Source organism: Choloepus didactylus, chromosome 21 (genome assembly GCF_015220235.1).
Source record: "Choloepus didactylus isolate mChoDid1 chromosome 21, mChoDid1.pri, whole genome shotgun sequence".
Classification (NCBI taxonomy): Eukaryota; Metazoa; Chordata; class Mammalia; order Pilosa; family Megalonychidae; genus Choloepus; species Choloepus didactylus.
Genome location: NC_051327.1, coordinates 24,305,762 through 24,328,488, shown reverse-complemented (window position 1 = coordinate 24,328,488; position 22,727 = coordinate 24,305,762). Strand labels below are relative to the sequence as shown.

General features: G+C 38.7%; 1 protein-coding gene across 2 annotated transcripts in view; it reads left to right on the top strand.

Moving 5' to 3' along the window:
- Positions 1 to 22,727, top strand: part of SDK1 (sidekick cell adhesion molecule 1) — a 941,791-nt gene that overhangs the window by 353,540 nt on the left and 565,524 nt on the right. For both annotated transcript variants that reach the window (XM_037813737.1, XM_037813738.1), the window contains exon 2: positions 4,491 to 4,650. In XM_037813737.1, the coding sequence (XP_037669665.1) occupies positions 4,491 to 4,650 (160 nt within the window). The remainder of the gene's footprint in view (positions 1 to 4,490; positions 4,651 to 22,727) is intronic.

The window sequence follows — 22,727 nt, the reverse complement described above, 5'->3', positions numbered from 1 at the left end:
CATCCATTCGGCCCTTAAAGACATTCTGGTAACAGTTACTCAGTTTTCCTTTGTGGAGCATGTGACTAAACCCATGGCAGATCCACCTTTCTTCCTCCTGGGAAGATGAGAGACATGGGCCACGGCTCTGCTTCCCCAAGTGTGTGTTTTCATGGTGGCGAATGGGTCATGGTCCCTTTCTAGATGAGCAGGAGATTATCTTTGCATTGACCAGGTACAGTTCAATCCATTTACATTTTATTCAAAAACCTTAAAAGTTGATTTAGGGAAGTGACTTCTACATTGTAAAATTATGATGTTGTCTTTAGAGAACTTTAAGTCCATTCCTCTCTCTGAATGGGCCTTAAATATGTATTATCCAGACAGATGAGACTCTCTCCTTCATGAAATGATTTAAGTTCTAGTTAAAAGTATGTGAAAATGGAAATTTCACCATTTTCCTTATTAATTCATTCTAAGGACTTGTAATATTCATTGTTAGAGTATAGAATCATGTTTCATCTCTGTTCATTTTCCTTGAGGAAGGGGAGATCTGTTAGTTATTTGAAAAAAAAAAACAACAAAACAAAAGCCAAAAAATCCTCAGAGTATTATTAAGTGGGCCATTGGCTTTTTCCAGATCAGAGTTTCATAGTCTTATCTCAGAGGTAGCTCAATCATTTTTTCTTAAGGATCTTTTCAGACTTTTCTTCGTCTCATTTAAGGTATGTGACAATCAAATGCTTTTATGAGGGTCTTGTCCAGGCCTAAATAACTAATTCTGCTTTTTCTCTTTCTCTCACCAAAGGATTTATATTCTGCTACCCTTGTCCCCTCTGCTAATTTCATGATCTGCGGTAGGTATTTCAGTGGTACAGAGTGCTGTGCTTAGAGGGATATGTAATTCTCCATATTAGTTAACAGATGTTAAAATTCTTGTGGTAATAATTTTAACTTAGACACCTACAATTCCATAGCATTGACATATTTGTCCTCCCTTCTCCCTGCAACAAATATTGGTGTCTGTGCTGTGATTCTATGATCATTGAGATCACAAGATGCTTGCTTTGCCAGCTATGCTAAACAGTTCTTCAAAATTTTTTCCCTGCTAGATCACAGTGCCTGCATAATTATTTGTGCCTAGTATAGTCCATGTGTAGTAAACTCTGAATTATATAAAAATTGAATTATGGTACCATTTAAAGTCAAAACCATGGTATGATACTTTAAATTGATGATGCTTATCAAATGTAAAACCAAACACATTCTTGAGCTTCTATCTTCAAAATTTTTCTTTTCAAAAAGGTATATATTTTTTGATTCATTTTTGTAGGACCATATGAAGTAGCATTTCTTTTTCTATTGTTAAATATAGTACAAATGGCAGGACATTAATAAATCCTGTAGCTCAGTAAATCCCGAGGTATCAAAGCTATATCCATTGTGATTCAGCTTTATTAGACTGCTTGGGTAATAGAAGAGGATGATTTTAGCTGAAGCACACAGGAAAAAAGAGGAAACTGGGCAAATGGTTGACAATCAACTCAGGAATAATGCATGAAATACAGCTCAGAGCATGTGGTGAGCAGCAGAAGCAGGTGGAACTTACGCAGTGTGACAGGCATTTACTGTGTTTGGTCACAGCATCTAACACTCTACAATTTCTAGTCCTGTGTCAGACCTCGATTATAACCTCTGTAAGGGACAGTGTCTGTAGCTTGTTCTCTTTGCACTCCCAATGCTGATTACAGGGTCAAGCATGTAGGATGAATGCATGCTTATTAAACAGAAGATCTGCATGTCAGAGACCTTCTTGACATCTGCTACACCCTCACCCTGTATCCCATCCATCATTAAATCTTCTGTACCTCTGAAATGTGTTTTTAAATCCATCCACCTCTCTCCATCTCCACCACTCCAATCACAGCTATTACCTCGGCCCAACCTGTTACCACTTTTCAGGACATTTTACCCGGACGCTGCAGTGGTCCCACTACTCTGTTTCCTCTTTAGCTCCTGCTTCACATTCCAGCTGGATGATCTTTTAACATCACAGATCTGCAAAGGCTTTCTGCTGCCCTTTTATAATATAGCCAATAATAATAATAATATCAGCAGTACTTTTGACCAAGGCTTATAAATAGGGTGACCATGTAATTTATCATTCAAACTAGAACCCTTTTGATTTGAAGGAGATGTTACTGATATTCCCACCAGGATGACATGACCCCAGGCCGTGAGCTCACCCAGCCGCCGTGCCCTGTCCAGTCCCGCCCTGTTTCTCTGGCTTCCGTTCACTCTGTCAGCACAAGCAGCGTTGTTTCCAGTACTTTATTCTTCTCCCGGTTACTCCCCACACTCGCTCCCACCCCAGAGCCTTTGCACAGCTATACTTCAGTGTTTGACCCCTGCCAATCCTTTAGCTCTCAGCTCCTGCAGCCGCTGAATGACTAAGTTAAATTTCCTTATTATAGGATCTTACCACACTCACAGATGCATCTAACATTTATTTATTTAACTGAATGAATACTAGTGTGAGACTGTTAATTTCATGTTGCAGTTATGATGGAATACAGTTATCAACACGATGACATAATAAATACTGTATATTTAAATTCTGTATACTGAATACCAAAGAGACCAGCTGTGTGTGTCACGGGTTAATGTGCGACTATATTCTCAATAGGAGCAATGCTGGTATGTTACTTGATGTTTAATTTGTTAAAGATACAATAATTTAACTTAAAAGACCAGTTTAGTAATTCCACAAATAAATGATCAAACATTTAAAGTCAGCATGTGGGTACTTGAGAAGAAAGTTCCCTTATCAAGAAACCTGTGATGTTAGAGTCCAAGCATGTAGAATTGTCAGGTACTCGAGCCAGGTGGGCTAGCTGGGTGATTATGAGCAAGTTACTAAACTTCTCTGTGCTTCTGTTTACCCACCTGTAAAATGAGTATGATAATGGCTTCTATTTCACGTGGCATTTGTGAGAATCAAATGAGTTAAAACATATAAAGCACTTAGCAGTTTTTGGCACATACTAAATACTCAGTAGATACTAGCCATTGGTGTTATTTTCATCATTCTTGTATTTATTCAATCTCTACTTTGTTCCTGTCATTGTTCTAGGTGTTTGGAATATGGGGCTGACCAAGGCAGGGGATGTAGTGGGGGTATAATCAGTAAATAAACACTTTAATTTCAAAATCTGAAATTATGAATGAAAGGGCATAACGATTTGTTGGGGATTATTGGGTGGGAGGAGCTTTAGCTAACCTGAGGGTTCAGGATAAGTGAGCACGCAGAGAGCCGGGGAAGAGCAGAGCCCACAGTGAGTACAAGGGCTCCAAGCAGGGATCGGGCTTAGCCTGGTTTTGAAAGTGCATGAAGCCAAGTGTGGCTGGAGTGTTATGTGTGAGCATAGAAGGCGGGAGGCTGACTATGGGTCATGGGGATTGTGGTAGAAAAATGTGAAGTCATCTAATTCTGTTTATTTTGCTGATGAAGAAACTAAAACCATATGTCCTGATCAGGGTCATGAAGCTAATTAGTGATGGAGCTATATCTATAAGCAAGGTGTCCTGTATCCATACTTTTTAAAAACATTTCTGTTGAAATAAACATAAAAAATTGCATCAGTCTTGTGTAGAGTTCTATAAATTTTCACAAAGTAAATGCACCTGTGTAACCATATGAAGAAATACATCTTGCCCTGCTCTCCTTAAGCCAACCTGTTACACCCATCACCATCCCATTCCCCAGACATATCCTAATGTCTAACAACATAGATTAGTTTTGCCTGTTTTTGAACTTTTGAAAGGAAGCATATGTGTAAACTGTTTTCCATCTGGCTTCTTTTACTCCATGTTATTCCTGTGAGATTCACCCATGTTGTTATGTGTAACGATAGTTCATTCTCGTGGCTGTGTGGTATTCCATTGTATGCATATACCACGTTTCTAGTTTCACATCACACTGGGAGTCACTAAAAGAGACCATTTATTTTGTGAAATGAAAGCTAGATTGTAATTCATGTCATTGATGTACGTATGTTAAGCTCGCATATCCTGGTTATGTTTTTTTAAACCATTTGGAGGTTGCGTGAGGGACTTTCTCTTTCATAACCTGGGTGTATACCATTGATTGCAACCTTGAAAATAGATTATCTAGTTGAAACCAAAGACTTGCATGAGCATAGACTTCCAGATGTGTCCCTTTGATAAGCTATTATTAATTGTAAATAGAAATCACCAAATGACCCTGCCAGATGGTTTCAACTGGTGCTGTCATTGAGCTTTCAGCTCTTTGAAACATGATCTAGGATATAGCATGTTTCTAGGGGGTCAGGGATTTTTTAATATTTAATTGGGCTAAATAGACATCAGTTCAACTTTTTACAATTAGGTCTGTTTAAATAATTGAGTACTAATTGGATGAATGCCATTTTCATTTATGTTTCATTTAGCTTTGTTTATTCATTCTTTTTTCTTTTTTTAATATGTTTCAGATGATGTTGCACCATATTTTAAAACGGAACCAGGCCTGCCACAGATTCACTTGGAAGGGAATCGGCTTGTTCTCACCTGCCTTGCTGAAGGGAGCTGGCCGTTGGAATTCAAGTGGATACGTGATGACAGCGAACTCACTGCCTATACCAGCGAATATAAGTAATTGATTGCTTGAAAATAAGATTCCATTTTAGGTTGATGTGTTTAGAATATTTGGCTTGTTAGCTGTAATAGCACAGGGGGCGAAAACAGTGGATTGAATTTCTAATGCATTAAGGATTAAAGGAATATATTTGAACCTGTAATTAGAATTTGATTTACTATTCTGATATAGGATGTATTTATGCCTAGGAAGTCTATCATTATATTTGTAAAAGTAAGCTTGTTAGTCAATCTACCAGGCAAAAAAAAGAAAAGAAAAAAGCTATGGTTACATGGAATGCAAATAACAGCTTTATCATGATAAATTTGCCTTCTTGTAGAAACAGCCCCACCCACAAATATTGTTCATATCTAATAAGCATAAATGTTTAAACAGAGGCTTTTAGGTCAGGAGCTTCAGGAGCTTAGAGTAATCAACAAAAAACTCTCCGAGCTAAATTTTAGAGTAGGGATGGAAAAAGATGGGGCCACAGGGGAATGGAAATGAGTAGAACATCTTATTCAGCAGCCAGACCAAATGTTTATTGAGCTCCTGCCATGTGCCAGGCTCTGTGCAGGCATTGGGGGTGCAGGGGTGGTCTTCACAGCTTGGGGCACAGCTGCCACATACTGTCTTTACTCAGAGGCTGTAATGTGGTGGTCCATGGCCCCCATTCAGCCTGCCCAGGATGTGGGCACATGTGCGTGAGTGTGAATCAATTAAAAAAACAATTAAAATATCTATGGGTGTACATACAGCATATATTTTAAACTGACTTCCAGCATTTAAGAATTGTCCAATTTCATCTAAAACTCCTGCTTTCTGGCCTCTCTTGAACAGTAGGAATATCTGGTCACCATGCAGAAGCAGGGGGCTGAGCAGAGCCGCCAGCTTTGGAAACTGCGGGGGCCCTCCGGCACTCCACAGTCCTCGTGGTTCTGGACCCCTCTCCAAGTCTCAGACAGCACACCTGCTTTGCTCATTTCTGTTACCCCCCTGCCTCTCCAGCCTGCATATATCATAATGTATAAGAGCACCTTGAGAGCAGGCAGCCCTGAGTTTGAAGCCCAGTGCCCTCCCTCCCCATTAGCATGAGCCATGTGACCTTGGGGAAGCGACCTGTGAGCGCCACTTTAACTGTCTGTAGACCGGAGAGGGCAATACCTCATTTGTGGGGTTGGAAGCCTTAAAACACTCTACTATATAGAAAACAGCAAGTTTTCTGGCAGATAAGTAATCCTAAAATAAACCTGAGGTGTTATTTTATATAATGTGGCATCATGGAGCTTGGCTAGTTAGGAGGGGTATAGGAAAGCAGAAAGGTGAACTCAGAAGTGAGAACCACAGTGAGGAGAGGGCTTTGATGGCAGACGAGTGGAGTTCAAATGCTTGCTTTTGAACTTATTATGTGTGTGACTTTTTAACCTATCTAACCATTTTTATCTTTTCTTCTCTGTAAAATGGGCATAATAAAACCCACCTCAGAGGGTTTTCATAAAAATTAAATGAGATCATGTTTTTATGTCCCAGGAAGAAAGGAATGGGATTTCAAAAAGGATCCAGATTGTTGAGTTAATAAAAAGAAGCAATGATGTGGATAATCTAAACTGTGGTTTTCAAACTGGTCTACATGGCGATGGGTTGTTGTTTGGGAATTGTTTACTGGAGCTTGTTTCCATATGTAAGCTTTCTGAAGTTGATCTGCCTCAGAACATGCCTTTGGCCTGGTCTCTTTTCCTACCCTCCTTTTTGTAATTTCTCCACAGGAGGAAGGCAGACCACTCTGTGTGAGTCTTCCTGTGGGACTCGGTCTCAGGGGTACAATACAGACACACAGTATTGGGCAGAAAGAACTTTTAAAATAGACTGTAGAGCCTCTTACGTTTCACTCTCTATACTTCTTTTGAGGAAAAGGTACAATACTAGAAATAGGGTGTTTTGATCAACTTGGGGTTTTCTTAATCCCTTGTACAGGAGGGTGATAAGAGCTATCCCGTTACCCCTTCCCCTCCCAGCCATCCTCTAAGAATGTATTGTGCCCCAGGAACATTCAGTGGAAGCAAGGCAGAGAGAGTGTCTGTACGACATGGCACAGCAGGGCACCGTGTTTCCTCCGAGCAGAAACTCCCAGGAAGGCTCTGTGGCTCATCGATTTGCATGTATTAGAATTACAATATTCAAGCTTTGTTTAAAAAGAAACATAGAATTGAGAACTATTTTGCAAAGCTCAGTCCCCCTGCATTTTCATGCTGTTCAGAAATGAGAAGACCATGGTGAGGACTCAGTTGCAGTTTTTTTACATGATTTCAAGAAGGAGGGAGCAAACAGTTTTATATCTATTTCCATTAGATTTATGCTCTATCTTGAAGTAAAAGGAACATGTGCTGTAAGAAAGCCAGCATTTCATATTTTCTTGAATATTCATTCAAAGACACTTAGATCAACTTTTGCAAAAGAAGATTCTACACTGCTGTGAATCCGTATTCCTTTTTCACTTGTATGCAGAATTCCTGCTTGCTGCCTGCATCGGCCCCCGTCTACTCGCTTATTCATTTCTCATGTGCCCACTAGATTTAAATTAACAACGCAAATATGTGTTCCAATACCTTGTCTTCCTTTTGTTGTTAATTTCCAGCCAGTCCTGCCTCAATTTAATAGTAAATAGCTATCCATTCAATGAAACAAAAGTAATTGAAAGAAAAAAAACAGGTCACTTCTCTCTCAAGTGGTGCATTTACATTCTGATTTTAAATGTTTAATAATTATTTTTCAAAATTTTTAATATATCTGCTGTTTTGATCAACTGTGTGATAATAATAACTGTAATGAACATGTAATCCAAAAGAAAATCTTAACATTTAGAACCTTATATTCAAAGGAAATGTTGTTTTAAAACTTCAATTTGTAGACATATTTTTATTTCAGATAAGTATGATACATAATCAATAGGTATATTTCAGGCAAAAGATATGTTACATTAGAATCAAATTCTGGGAGGGAAATAGATTTAATATGGAAGTTAAAAGAGTAAAAAGGAACAATATAAAAGTTCTATGTTGAAAAGATTTCATTTTAAAAAAATGGATAATGAGGGCATCAAAATCATGTTATTTAGAGTCCATTATATACATTTAAGAGTGGTGTAAGTTTTATTTATATTTAATATATACAATATACATTATTATTTATGCAACTGTTTAAACTTATGATAAAACAGTTATGTGAGGAGGTGGAACTCTTTTTGCATTGCTCCTTCAATTAGCAAATTTACCTGTTAAATTGAAACACACCATGGATAATCCATAGAAGAAATAACATTGTATTGAAGCAGAACTGAGAGAGTGATTCATTTTGGATGAACCATTAAATAAGGGAGATGCCTCAGTACCCCTTCACTGGAAACACAAAAAGAAATGGGGTTATTCTGAAGCAAGAATAGTTTGGGGGTAGATGTGACAAATTACATTCTGTTAACTGAGGGTTTCAGACACTGAGATGGGTTATAAAGGATCCATTGTATTTTGTCATCATTTTGTTCAAGATATAAAACCTGTCTAAAAATCTCATGCTATTTTTTCAAATTACTTTTTCAGCCCCCTCTTTCCAATAAGCACCTTCAGCTGTCATATGTTAACCTTCACAAGACCTTTCCAAATCTCAAATTGATAAACATGGATACCTTTATGAAAATGATAACTGCTTCTTAACATGAAATTGAGTGCCTATTTCCCCCTTTTCTGTCAGTTATGAAAATGCTAACTCTATAAAGAACAAATAATATAAATTCACCTTTTCTAGCCTCAACTAAAAGTTAAATTTTCTTTGTTGCTTGTGTTACAAGCAATGTGCAGTGAATTCTAGTGTGCTTTAGGTGTTAAATCTTATTTGTATTCATGCTTATATCCACTTTTAGGCACAGGTGACTGTATTGGCAAATAGATGGTAGTTTAGTAACTAAACCAGTTTTGCATATGTGTTTTAGGCAGATTTGGATCTTTTTTTGCCAGAAAACATTTTCTTTAAATTATTTTCTACTTTAAGATTTAAAAATATTTCTTTTTTAATTATATTCAAACCATATATATATGTACACACACACACACACACAAATCAAGAATTTCTCAGTGGTAGGCTGCTCCAGCCCAGCTTTGGTGGGCTTGGGTCGGGGCAGCAGCAAGACCAAAGGACATGCCAGGCACAGAGTCAGACATGGGTTTATTAGGACTTACGAACAGGAGGAGATTCTTCCGGGTGACAGCCTTTTCGGAAATGGAAGTAGCGCTCTGCAAAGGTGGGGTGCAAAGGGGCAGCTTATAAGGGTTTAGGACAAAGACATTCCATAGGATATGAGAACAGAGTTTCAGCAGTGTCTCCTGACACGGGTCTGGAGGTTTGTTATCAACAGCGATCAGGGGAGGGGAGTTTCAATACTTTGTTTACGACACCATCTGGACATACTTTCTTCCCTGAGGAGGCCTGATGACCTTTTACTTCTGTCCCGGTCACACAGGCTGCCGCGTGCTATGGGGCCTCATACCCAGTTAGGGAGGGGGAGCCCGGGCCCTGGGGCCCCACACTGGCACAATATTCATTGTTATCACAGGAGGAATAGTGAGTGCTCAAAGTGAAAATCTTCTCCTTATGTGATCTGTCTCTGTGCTTCACTTTCTAGGACTGTATAACAGTAAAAAAATTGAAAGATTATTCTTTTTTCTAATGCCAGTAAAAAATAGGAATGATTAAGGGGAAAAGTTATTTTTCCTTATGTCTTATAAAAAGACAAAGTCACAATATCAATAAAAGTCATTTAATAGCTGGGAATAATCTTTATATGAAATGTGTAGACCCCATATGAAAAAAAGTACAAAAAATCACTGAGATATAAAAGATCCTAGATTGGAAGTTTAAACATTGTAAAAAAAAATCAGTTCCTTTGAAATTATTGTAGAAGTTTAACCTAATTTCAATAAATTTTTGGGTGGGGGTGGCATGGGATAACTTGATTGATAAAAATAGTCTACAGCTCATGTAGAAATATGGACAGAAAGGGTTACCAACAATTTTTCAATTAAAAGCCACAATAATTAAATAACATGTTGATGGTGTAAAGATAAGCAGAAAGGTTCCAGAAGAGAGTTTTGAACAGACCATGTTATATGTCTCCACAGCAATCATGGAAGATCTATTATTTGGAAATAAACATTCAAAATAGCTCCTCATTTTAAACCAAACACCAAAATAAATTTCAGATATTTCAAAGAGTTAAAATAGCAAGCTAGACAACATGAAAAGAAAAGGAATATTTGAATGATCTTTAAATATCCGAGGATAATGTATAAAACTATTGGAAAAATTCACCAAATACAGATCACAGACAACCATACAAAATTTTGCAATGTCTATTTAATAAAATTAAAAGATGAACAAAAACCAGGAAAATAGTTGCAAAAAAATCAGGTTTATCTCTGATAATCTGGATCCTCTGAAAACAGTGCCTAAGACAAAGGTTTGCATCAGGGAGTTTATTTGGGCATCTAATCCCAGGCAGCAAGAATATAGGGCAGAGGAAAAAACCAGTACAAGGATGCATTATCGAGTTGGTGATCATTAGAGGTGACTGGAGCTCAGTCTGCCTGGGAACATCTAAGGAGCCTTATGAAATGCACCTCAGGTGTCCATTCCAAAGAGTGAAAGGCAAATATTTATCAGCTTCCGTTCTCGATTGATGAAAGATGGCCAGGGCCGTTAACCCTTGTTTGCAGTTAGCACAAGTATGAGTACGGAACTAGCAATTCTAACTGTGGTGCCAGAGAATCCCCAGCACAAGAAGCAGGACTATGAAGCATGGGTTGGGGTAAGGTGCTCCGATTGCACCAGTATGAAGCTGGTCACGCTGTGTGGAACTAGTGATTACAGCAGTGGCTCAAATGAAAGGCGGAGCCAACGGATTTTTGAAATGAAGCATAAGAAAATTAAATTGAGTCCACTTCTTGAACCACTCAGAATCAGTTGTACCAGCTCTTATTCCATCAGAGAGTCACCGTCAAGAAGGTAGTCAACTATGGCTTCCCCTAGGACTTTATATGAGAGGATTAGTGGAACAAGCTATTTGTATTATTTGAGCAAGTCTCAAGGCTGTAATTGATATTGTTTTCTCCTTCCTCTCCCACCTATTCCAGATATCATTCACTCTCAGCCAATATTTCAGCTAGTCTGATTTGCTTGCTTTTCCTTTAGTTGGGCCGTGATTGGTATAATCACAGCTAGTTATGGAAGCATTGAGAGGCCCCGGTGAATTCCCTGATATCCAAACATACTCCTGTTTGCCTCCGCTATATAGCACCAACCCCACAGTCTTATGGTAATCATGGTCATTACCTCTGTAGTATCCTTTAGTTTTGGCCAATAGTTACGTATAGTAGAACCAGTGGATCACAGGGTCCTGTGACTGTTTTTGCACCTCCTTTGATAAGTAAAATGGGTCTCTGATCTGAAGAGATGCTGTGCAGGCTTCCATGCTTACAGATGAGGCATTCTCTAAGTCCCCAGATCATGATGCTGGCTGAGTCAATGAATAGGGAAGACAAACCCACATCCAAAATAGTGATTTGGGAAGGGTGAATCACTGCATGCCTCCAGGATGTAAGGGTCAGATATAATCAGCCGGCTAAGAGGTCAGTGGTGCCATAATGAAGGCTCAGCAGCAGTCTCTGCTGTTGGCAGGTTAAGCCTCTAGCAGTGGCAAAGCCAGGTTAGCTTTGCTGAGAAGGAACCAGTGAAGCTCAGCGGACCCATTCCTAGCCTCAGTCCTTGCCAAATGGCCAGTTTGTTCAGTTGACATCTGAACATTCACCTGATTGAGTCATCCCATTCACCTGATTGTTGAGTGCCTTATCGTCAGTGGGTTCTCTGTAGTGATATTAAAAGAGCCACCCACTATGTCCCGTTAGCCAAGCCACTTGCCTCTGCCCAAATGTCTCTATATCCATACTCAATTCCTTCCCCACCCTTTCCCCAGTCAAAGTGAAGGACAAGTGTACTGCTTGTAGCTTTGTCTACTTGGAAGGATTTCCATTCACTACTTTCCTTTTGACTACCCATAAATGAGGCTGTAGTGCAGTAGCTCCATTTTCCCACATCCAAGTGTTTAACTCTTCCATTGGTTGATGAGGCCTAGGTGTAGTTGAGAAAGTGGACTTCTTACCCTTATGACTCCATGACTCTGATAATATGTCACTCAAAATGGTTATCTCTAGCGGTGCAGTTAATACCCATGATCAGGCTCTTGGTCTATACTGGGCACTCCAGGAACTGCTTTTCAATGTGTGTTGTTCCGTGCTGTGGAAGACATGTGCTTGACTCTCCTTTCGGGATTACTGCCTACTCCAAACATCCTTAACTATAACAGACATCTCTAGCAATACCAGATAGGCTGTGATACAGGCTCAAACAGTAAAAAGGAATGAACTATTGAGAGAAGCAACAATATGGATGAATCTCAAAATAATTATGCAGATTGAAAGAAGACAGGCAATAAGAGTATATACTGTATGATTCTATTTATTTAAAATTCCAGAACATACATTCTAAACTAGAGAAATAGAAAGCAGATGTGGATGGGAGGGTAGGATTACCAAGGGGCACAAGGAAACTTTTGGGGTTGATGGATATGCTCACTGTCTTGATTGTTGTCTTAGATTCCTAGAGCTGTCATGACAAAGCGCCATTTGGGTGATTTAAAACAACTGAAATTTATTATAATCTCCCAGTTCTAGAGGCTTGAAGTAAAAAAATCAAGGTGTCTTCAGAACTGCTTTCCTCTGAAGTCTTTGGGGGAGACTCTACTCCATGCCTTTCTTCTGGCGTCTGGCCTCAGTCTTTGCATGACGTTCTCCCCTCTGTCTGTGTCAGGATGTCCTCTTCTTATGAGGAGACCAGTCATATTAGATCAAGGGACCACCTTACTACAGTAGGACCTCATTTTAAATTTCGTGACCCTGTTTCCAAAAAAGGTACATTCTGAGGTACTGGGGATTAGGACCGCAACATATCTTTTTAGGGGACACCATTCAGTCCATTACAGGTGTACATAAGTCAAAATATCAACATCAAATTGTACATTACCAATTTGTGAAGTTTATTTTTATCTCATGTATACCTCAATAAAATTGTTAAATTAAAAACACTGATAGCCTTCTGAGTCAATGTATAAATGGGTCAGAAGAGATTGTCAAGTCCAGTATATATTTTCTCCAAATTCCAAAGAGGTCCACCAAGAACTGTGCCTGTTTTTTAGTGGTGGTAGGAATCCAAGGGTAATAACTTTTTTCTTGATATTTTCGTAAATAATATGCCATATTATTATCCACCTAATTTATCTAGGTCATTTTTGCATGCAGCTTTCAGGGAACCATCTCATCAGGGTAAGACCACCTCTTATCACAAATTTTTCTATCCAGACATACATTCAGCCCTCCTTTCCCTGGTCCAAGACCTTTAAGATCCACTCTTATAAACATTCCCCTAAATCCTGGCAGTATGTAGTAACCAAGTTGTATCATTCCTTCAGCAGAGAAGGCATTTCTTTTTAGAGCACGGATGCATTTCAGGCTTGGCTTATGCCAATACGTGACTCTGCTTGTTGACCTGGAGGCAGCGAAGGATGGCAGGAGCAAATCTTTGGGAGGACAGGCATTATTTTTCAAGGAGCCTTTCTTAAGGAAGGTTTCCCCAGTGTATGTCAGGTAAGGGACAACAACTCTCCTCTAGCAAGAAGAGGGGGCTGGTTTTGCTAGCCTGGGGATTCAGCAGAATCTTAGAGTTCATGATTTTCAGACTTAAGAAACCATAACCAGACTATCAAGAAGAACAGCGATGTCAAGAACAGGTCATCAATATCAGGAATGAAAAAGTTGACATCACTGCAGTTTCTACTGGTATAAAAAGATGAGGATATTATGAACAGTTTACACTGATGGATTTAACTATTTGGATGAAGTTTTGAAATTCCTGGAAAAACACTACCTACTAAAGCTGAAAGAAGGAGAAATAGAAAATGTAAACAGTCTTATATCCATCACAGAAATTGAATTCATAATTAAACATCTTTCCAAACAAAGAATCTTGGGTCCATATGGCTTCACCAGTGAATTCTTCTAAATATCTAAAGAAGAGATAAAATCAGTCTTTCACAAACTCTTCCAAAGGGTAGAAAAGGAAGGGATACTTCCCAACTGTTCTAGTTTGCTAATGCTGCCAGAATGCAAAACACCAGAAATGGATTGGCTTTTATAAAGGGGGTTTATTTGGTTACACAGTCACAGTCTTAAGGCTATCAAGTGTCCAAGGTAACACATCAGCAATTGGGTACCTTCACTGGAGGATAGCCAATGGCGTCTGGAAAACCTCTGTTAGCTGGGAAGGCACGTGGCTGGCATCTGCTCCAAGTTCTGGTTTCAAAATGGCTTTCTCCCGGACGTTCCTCTCTAGGCCACAGTTCCTCTTCAAAAGGTCATTCTCGGTTGCTCTTAGGGCATTTGTCCTCTCTTAGCTTCTCCAGAGCAAGAGTTTGCTTTCAACGGCCGTCTTCAAACTGTCTCTCATCCGTAGCTTCTGTGCATTCTTCAAAGTGTCCGTCTTGGCTGTAGCAGCTTGCTCCTTCTGTCTGATCTTATATAGTGCTCCAGTAATTTAATTCAGACCCACCCTGAATGGGCGGGCCAGCACCTCCATGGAAATTATCCAATCAGAGTCATCACCCATAGTTGGGTGGGGTGCAAAGAATTACAATCTAATTAACACTGATAGGTCAGCCCACACAAGATTACATCAAAGATAATGGCATTGGGGGGGCATAATACATTCAAACTGGCACATCAACTCTTTTAGAGAAACTGGAATACCCTTGATTTCAAAACTGGACATGGGACCAAGAAGATGGTGGCATAGAGAGGAGTGGAAGTTAGTTAGTCCCCCTGGAACAATTAATCAACAACCAGGAACAACTAGTAAATAATCTGGAATAACTGCTGGGAGACAACTGTGACTGTCCACACATCATACACCAACCTGGATTGGAGGAATGCCTGAGATTGCAGCATAAAATCTGTAAGTAAAAACTGTAGACCCAAGCCAGGAGCCCCCTCCCCCCACAGCAGCCCAAACTGCAAAACCTCACTGTGGGAGAAAGCAGCACTCTCTGAACAAGCGAACATACCTCAGTCCAGCTCCAACTGGGGTTTTAATTAGTAATGTGGACTGCTCAATACAAGCTACAGATCCCAAACAAGCAGACAGAGGCTTTTAGTGGCAACTGACCTTAAAGAGCCAGGTGACTTCTTTGTGCTGGGAGGGAGAGCCCAGAAGACCAGGTGCTATCTCTGGCCAGTGGGCAAAACTGGGGGGCCGTGGACTGGCTTTGAAAGGGTGCTTTCTGTCCCTTTTTCTCTCTCTCTCGACCTGAGGGGCTCAGAGGAGAGAGCCACAGCCATTTTCAGTTCACAGCACTCTGATTCAGACAGGGTGGAGATAGCAGAGTCAGAGAGACAAAGAACCTATTTAAATGCAGATGATAACTCCCTAGGGAGTGTATCTTCCCTAAGAGGAAGGAAGGTAGTGCTCAGCTATACTACCAGCCTTCCATTCAGAACCAGACCCCAGAGGCTGGGGGAAAACAGCCAAAACAGAAACTAAGGAGGCCACACCTCCTTAAACCAGTCAGGAGTGACAGACTGATAGGCACCACCTGCTGGGCAAGTTAGGAAAAGCACAGCGACTAGAAGCTGCACAGGGTGTGTCAATCTTCTAAGACACACCCTCAGGGAAACCTGACACTGAATATTGCCCCCTTCTGAGACCTTAGCCCATTCTTGTCTGGGAAAACCTGATTGGGGTAACCAAGGAAACCAGATGCCTAGACAACAGAAAACTATAACCTATACTAAGAAAAAAAAAAGATATGGCCCAATCAAAGGAACAAACTTAGACTTCAGCTGAGATACAGGAATTGAAACAACTAATGCTAAATCAATTCAAAAATTTTGGGGAAGATATGGCAAAAGAGATGAAGCATATAATGAAGACGCTGAGAGAACATAAGGTAGAAATGGAAAACTTGAAAAAAACAACTGGCAGAATCTATAGAAATGAAAGGCACAACACAAGAGATGAAAGACAAAATGGAAATACACAACAGCAGATCTCAAGAGGCAGAAGAAAACACTCAGAAGCTGGAGAACAAGACACCTGAAATCCTACACACAAAAGAACAGGTAGGGAAAAGAGTGGAAAAATATGAGCAATGTCTCAGGGAATTGAATGACAGCATGAAATGCATGAATGTACATGTCATAGGTGTCCCAGAAGAAAAGAAGGGAAAAGGGGCAGAGGCAATAATAGAGGATATAATCAATGAAAATTTCCCATCTCTTATGAAAGACATAAAATTACAGATCCAAGAAGTGCAGCATACCCCAAACAGAATGGATCTGAATAGGCCTACACCAAGACAGTTAATAATCAGATTATCAAATGTTGAAGACAGAGAATTCTGAAAGTAGCAAGAGAAAAGTGATCCATCACATACAAAGGAAGCTTGATAAGACTATGTGCAGATTTCTCGGTAGAAACCATGGAGGCAAGAAGGAAGTGGTGTGATATAATTAAGATACCGAAAGAGAAAAACCGCCAACCAAGAATCTTATATCCGGCAAAACTGTTCTTCAAATATGAGGGAGAGCTTAAAATATTCTCTGACAAACAATGACAGAGGTTGTGAACAAGATAACTGCTCTACAGGAAATACTAGAAGGAGCACTACAGACAGAAAGGAAAAGACAGGAGTGAGAGGTTTGGAGCACAGTTTCGGATGATGGTAGCACAGCAATGTAAGTGCACTGAACAAAGATGACTGTGAGTATGGTTGAAAGAGAAAGGTTAGGAGCATGTGGGACACCAGAAGGAAAGAGGAAAGCTAAAGACTGGGACTGTATAACTCAGTGAAACCTAGGGTCCTCAACAATTGTGATAAAATGTACAAATATGTTTTTACGTGAGGGAGAACAAATGAATGTCAATCTTGCAGTGTTAAAAATAGGGTGGTATTGTTAAGAAAAATACAACCAATGCAAACTAGAGACTATAGTTAACAGAAACATTGTATTTTGCTTCCTTCAATGTAACAAAGGCAATATACCAAAGCTGAATGCATATAAGAGGGGGACATATAGGAGGGGTGTGGCATAATCTGATTAATCAGTGTTAATGATGTTGTCTGACTCTTTATTCTACTTTAGTTAAATTCTGTCTTTCCTTTTGTTGCTTCCTAGCTGTCATTTTGTTTTTCTCTTTCTTTTTTCTTTTGTCTCTCTATCTTCTTTGACTCTTCCTCCTTCTTTGTGAAGAAATGGAGATGTCCTTACATAGATAGTGGTGATGGTGCTGAATACATAAATACATGACTATACAGGGAACCATCAGTTCCTTAGGATGTTTACTTAGGATGGAATGTATGGTGTGTGAATAAAACCATCTGAAAAATAATGGGTTGATGAAGAAACCTTGAGGGCACTATATTGCGTGAAGTAAGTCGGATACATAAGGACAAATATTGCAGGGTCTCACTGATAGGAACTAATTATAATGTGTAAACTTATGAGCAGAATGTTCAACTAGGTTGAATTTAAATGTTTGGAAATGGACAGAGGTGACGGTAGCATGTTGTGAGAATAACTAACAGTGCTGAATGGTGTGTAAGTGTGGTGGAAAGGGGAAGCTCAGAGTCATGTATGTCACCAGAAGGCAAGTTGGGGGTTAAAAGATGGGAATGTATAAATCAGTGAATCTTGTGGTGGGCAATGTCTGTGATTAACTGTACAAATATTAGAAATCTTTTTCATGAACTAGAACAAATGTATGACACTATAACTAGAAGTTAATAGTAGAGGGACATATAGGGAAAAATATATACCTATTGCAAACTATTACTACAGTTAGTATTTTAACATTCTTTCATCAACAGTGACAAATGTACTATACCAATACTATGAGTCCATAATGGAGGGGGTGTGGTTAGGGGTAAGGGAGGATTTGAGTTTCCTTTTTGTCTTTGTTTCTTTTCTGGAGTAATGAATATGTTCTAAAAATTGAAAAAAAATTGTGATGGATGCATCACAATTATGATGGTACTGTGGGCTATTGATTGTACACTTTGGATCTTTGGATAATTGTATGGTATGTGAACAATCTCAAGTAAAAAAAAAACTGGACATGTTTTGAAATGAATGGAATCCTTAATAATGTATTAGCAAGTTGGATCAGGTAAAAAGTGAAAGGGGTTAAGCATCATGACAAAGTAGCATTTATTACAGATGTGCAAGATGCATTAATTTATCACATTCACAGAAAAAAAAGACAATTCATATGATAATCATAATAGATATAGAAAAAACATTGCTCAAAGTTTGACGTTTATTCATGATAAAAACTCTTAGCAAACTAGGAATAAAAGGAATCTTCCTCACCCTGATAAAGAGCATTTACATAAAAACTACTGCAACCATCATATTTAAAGGGGGAATGTTGAAAACTTTCCCTCTGAAAGTGGGAATGTGACAAGGATACTGGCTGTCAGCCATTCTTTTCAGCCATGCAGTAAGATGATGGAGAGAAACAAAGAGCAAAAAGATTGGTAAGAGAGAAATAAAACTATCATTATTCACAGATAACCTAATTGTGTATCTATATAATTAGAAAGAATCTACGGAAAAAGGATTTTAGTTAATAAATGAATTAAGCTATATTGATGGATACATGACAAATATACAAAAATAAATATATACTAATAACAAACATATAAAATGAACTTTTAAAAATGATATCATTTATAATAGCATCCAAAACATCAAATACCTAGGTATAAATATGATTAAAAAATGGGCAAGGCTTTTACAATGAAAACCAAAGTATTACTGAAGTTAAACAAAATATAAATAAATGAAATTGTCTACGTTTATGGATTGGAAGACTCAATGTTAAAAAGATATCAGCTTGCCCAAAATTAACATATAGATTCAATGAAATCCTACCCAGCAGGGCTTTTTGAAAATTGATAGGCAGATTCTAAAATTCATATGGAAATTCAGAGGGCCAAGAATAGCTAAAGCAATTTTGAAGAAGAAAAAACATAGTTGTGAGGACTTAACACTACTTTGTGTTAAGACTCCCTATATGTCTCTAGGAATGAGTGATATATTGAGAAAGTGACCAGTGGAACAGAATAGTCTATTAATAGAACCACAAATCTGATTTATGATAAAAGTGCCACTACAGCAAGTAAGGGAAAGATAGTTTTTCATCATCAACAAAGATGATATTGGGTCAATTGGAGATCTGTTAGGAAAAAGCTGTATTTGGACCCTTGTCTCAAACCATACCCCCAAAACAATCTAAGACGGATCGCAGTTCTAAATGCGAGAGGTAAAAGAATAAATCATTTAGTCCAAAACATACAAGAACCTCTTAATTTTAACCTTGGAGTAGGCAAACATTTTCTTATACAGGACCTGGGTGCCAACCAAAAAGAAATAACAGATAAGTGTTTGTAACATATTGAAACTAAGAATTTATGTTCCTCAAAAGACCCCCATTAAAGAGTGAAAACGCAGCCTATTCAATAGAAGTAGTTTGTAAGACAAAGGACTTTTATCCATAACATGTAAAGAATAATAATACCTTTTTAACTAGGGGGTTAAGAGGATTGAATAAATAACAAAAATCAAGTGCATTGCATAGCACCTCCTCTCTTTCTCCTTGAACTTCGTTAAAACTCATAAAAATAAAACAAAATAAAGGATTTGTAACCAACTGTCTTCTACACATTGGTCTACCTCCAATTTGTTTATTTCTGATCTGATTTACTTTCCTTCTGGAGAAGGTATATGCGAGTCCTCTTAATAAATGGGTAGAAAGTCTCAATTTCCTCTTTTTATTCTGAGGGCCAATGAAAAGTTTGCCTGGACCAGATATTCCCTTGACTGTTTGTTTCTCTAAATAAAAAGGGAGACCTAGTTCGGCAGCCCTGGCTTTTTTAAAATGACATAGCCCAGTATGAATGAAGTAGATTTAGATCTGTAATATTAAAGTGGCATGTCCTGATGTTTATATGCCTCCTACAAAGTTGTATACTTTTTGTATTTATTTCTGGCTTTAGTTTGTCTTTACAGCTTCATGTGGTCATAGCAGATATAATTATTTCTGGAGAATCTCTGAAGCAGAACTAGCATTGGGTTTTAAAAATTTTTATTGGAGATGATTTGAATTTAGAGGCTTAATCCCTCTTGGTTCATTTATCTAAGGATCATTAGGGAATCTGTGTGAAAAACTTTAGCCAGAATGACCAAACTCATCTCTAACATAATTTATTATTGATGAATTCTTCCAAATGAGACAAGTAGAAGCTGTTTAATTTATGCTTATCATTGACTTATCCTTATATTTGTAATACTCAGTGGTGGGGGACCTCCTCCCATCGCATCTAAGATGGATAATTTTGATTTGGTAGAAACTAGCATTTCCCTGCATACTTCATTCCTTTATATGATGCCCCAAAATTTGCTTAATTTCTTTTTATTTTATTTTAATGTGCATGGAGAATCTGGCAATATGAGGAATTAAGTAAACTGAGTGGTATAAAAATATCTTAAAGCATTGTTTATGTTAGGGAAAACCATGTAAACTAGAATTCTGGAAGAAGATTCTTAGGAACATTTCAAAGTTTATTCTTGAAACTTCCCTGTGGTTTTTGTAACTTAAGATAAAGTGTAAATGTAGATAGTTATGCACGATATGGGGTCAGTAAGAAGGCTATGGGGTCAGTAAGAAGGCTAATTGATCCCTGGAGGGTTTACATTCCCCAGATTTATATTCTCAGAACAACCACTACAAATTCTATAGATGCTCAGCCCAGCTCCAGCAGGGACCTGCTATCACCCCTCTCAATGTAATATAAATTTTGAAATAAATAAAATATGATTAAAGAAATTTTACAACACAAATGCTTCCATTGGCTGAATTCTGTCTTTATCATACTGTTCACTTTAACTCTACTGATTACTTTAACTTGTTTTAAAAAACATTCTCAGCTTGCCCAGACCTACTGGTGAGTAGGATATACCTTCAAAATTTTGTATCTGTCTCTTTCTTAAGTTTCAGCTTGGATATTTCATTTCACATTTTGCTTGAGGAAAAAGCCATCTATAGACTCACTCCACTTTTGATTGTTTTATATCTAATATAGGAAATTTATTAAAGTAAATTGAAAAGATATTTAGCATCTCATTCCAAAAAAAAGTTGAGGTAGTTCCAAGAAAGATATAAAAAGCTTACAGTTTTGTTTTTTTTTGTTTTCTTTTGTTTTTAACCTTTTCTCTGACTCTAAAGATAAGAATGGGTTGTGGGCCAAGATACAAAAGCTTATTATAGAACTTGATTGGTTATTTTCATGCAAAATAAGTATTTTCATGACAGGTGAAAATTAAGTTGTGGCGAATAGTCTCTTATCTGGAGTGATATAAAATGAAAGTTAACAGACCCTCCAATTTAAAAAAATGCAAATCCTTATGTCTCATTTTAAGTGCAATGCAGATCCTTTCTGAAGAACTGGATTACACTCCCTGATCATGGAGGTGCAGCACAGATCTTCTCCGTGCTGGTGATGTGGTTGCATTGTTTTGAAGTGTGAAGGGTTCTCGTGGACCTGTACACTTAGTCACAGTGTCTAACTTGTCGGAAAGAACTGCTCAACAGTAACAATTTAAAACCAAATTTTTTGTCAGACATTTTCTAAAATTTTAGTAGATCGTGCCCAGAAATACTCACTGTAGCAGGTTAATTAGTCCAAGTTATTTTCCCCAACTATTTATTGGCTAATGATTCTTGGTGTTTTACTTGAAAGCCATGCTTCTTTAAGAAGAGATGATTCGACAAGGTGTTGTTTAGGTTACACTATGACCCTGGTGAGTACATAGTAGCTTGAGAATTTTTTCCACCCAAAATTATTTTGGCTTTGCTTTTTGGTGAATTTTGGAGGATGGTGTGCCAGTTTGAATGTATTGGGTCCCCCAAATGCCATTATCTTTGATGTAGTCTTGTGGGGCAGACGTTTTGGTGCTGATTAGATTTGCTTGGAATGTGCCCCACCCAGCTGTGGGTGATGATTCTGATGAGATGTTCCCATGGAGGCGTGGCCCTGCCCATTCAGGGTGGGCCTTGATCAGTGGAGCCATATAAATGAGCTGCCTCAAAGAGAAGGAACTCAGTGCAGCTGTGAGTGAAGTTTTGAAGAGGAGCAAGCTTGCTAGAGAGGAACATCCTGGGAGAAAGCCATTTTGAAACCAGAACTTTGGAGCATACGCCAGCCTCGTGCCTTCCCAGCTAACAGAGGTTTTCCGGACGCCATTGGCCATCCTCCAGTGAAGGTACCCGAGTACTGATGTGTTACCTTGGACACTTTATGGCCTTAAGACTGTAACTGTGTAGCCAAATAAACCCCCTTTTTATAAAAGCCAATCCATCTCTGGTGTTTTGCATTCCGCAGCATTAGCAAACTAGAACAGATGGTATCAATCAGGTTTCTTAATTACAAACCACAGCAACAAACTCTCACTTATTTAAACAAAAAAGGACGTTGTTGAATGGATATTGGGTCTCTCTTCGTTACTAGACAAACTGGAGATTGGACATGAACAAAATGAGGCCAGCCCACCAGAGCCACCCAGAGGCAGCCCTGCGAGGGTCCTACTGACACCACTCAGCCCCGGCTCCCCTGGGGTGACCATGTCACGTGCCCACAGCTCCAGATGTAAAAATCCAGAGTGTGTGTGTCCAAGTGGCTGTGCTGACTCACACCCTGTGCCCTGTAGCCACACGGTCTGGGAGTACCTGGAAGTGGCCTTTAATTTGTCATGGGCTCAGCCTCTGCTAAGACTCTAGAATGGAGAATTCTCCACATCTCCAAATGCAGATCCGGGCAGGCAAAAAAGTCCAAAGTCCATTCCGGGGTCTAGTCAAGCAATTTTTTTTCTGCTGAAATGGACTT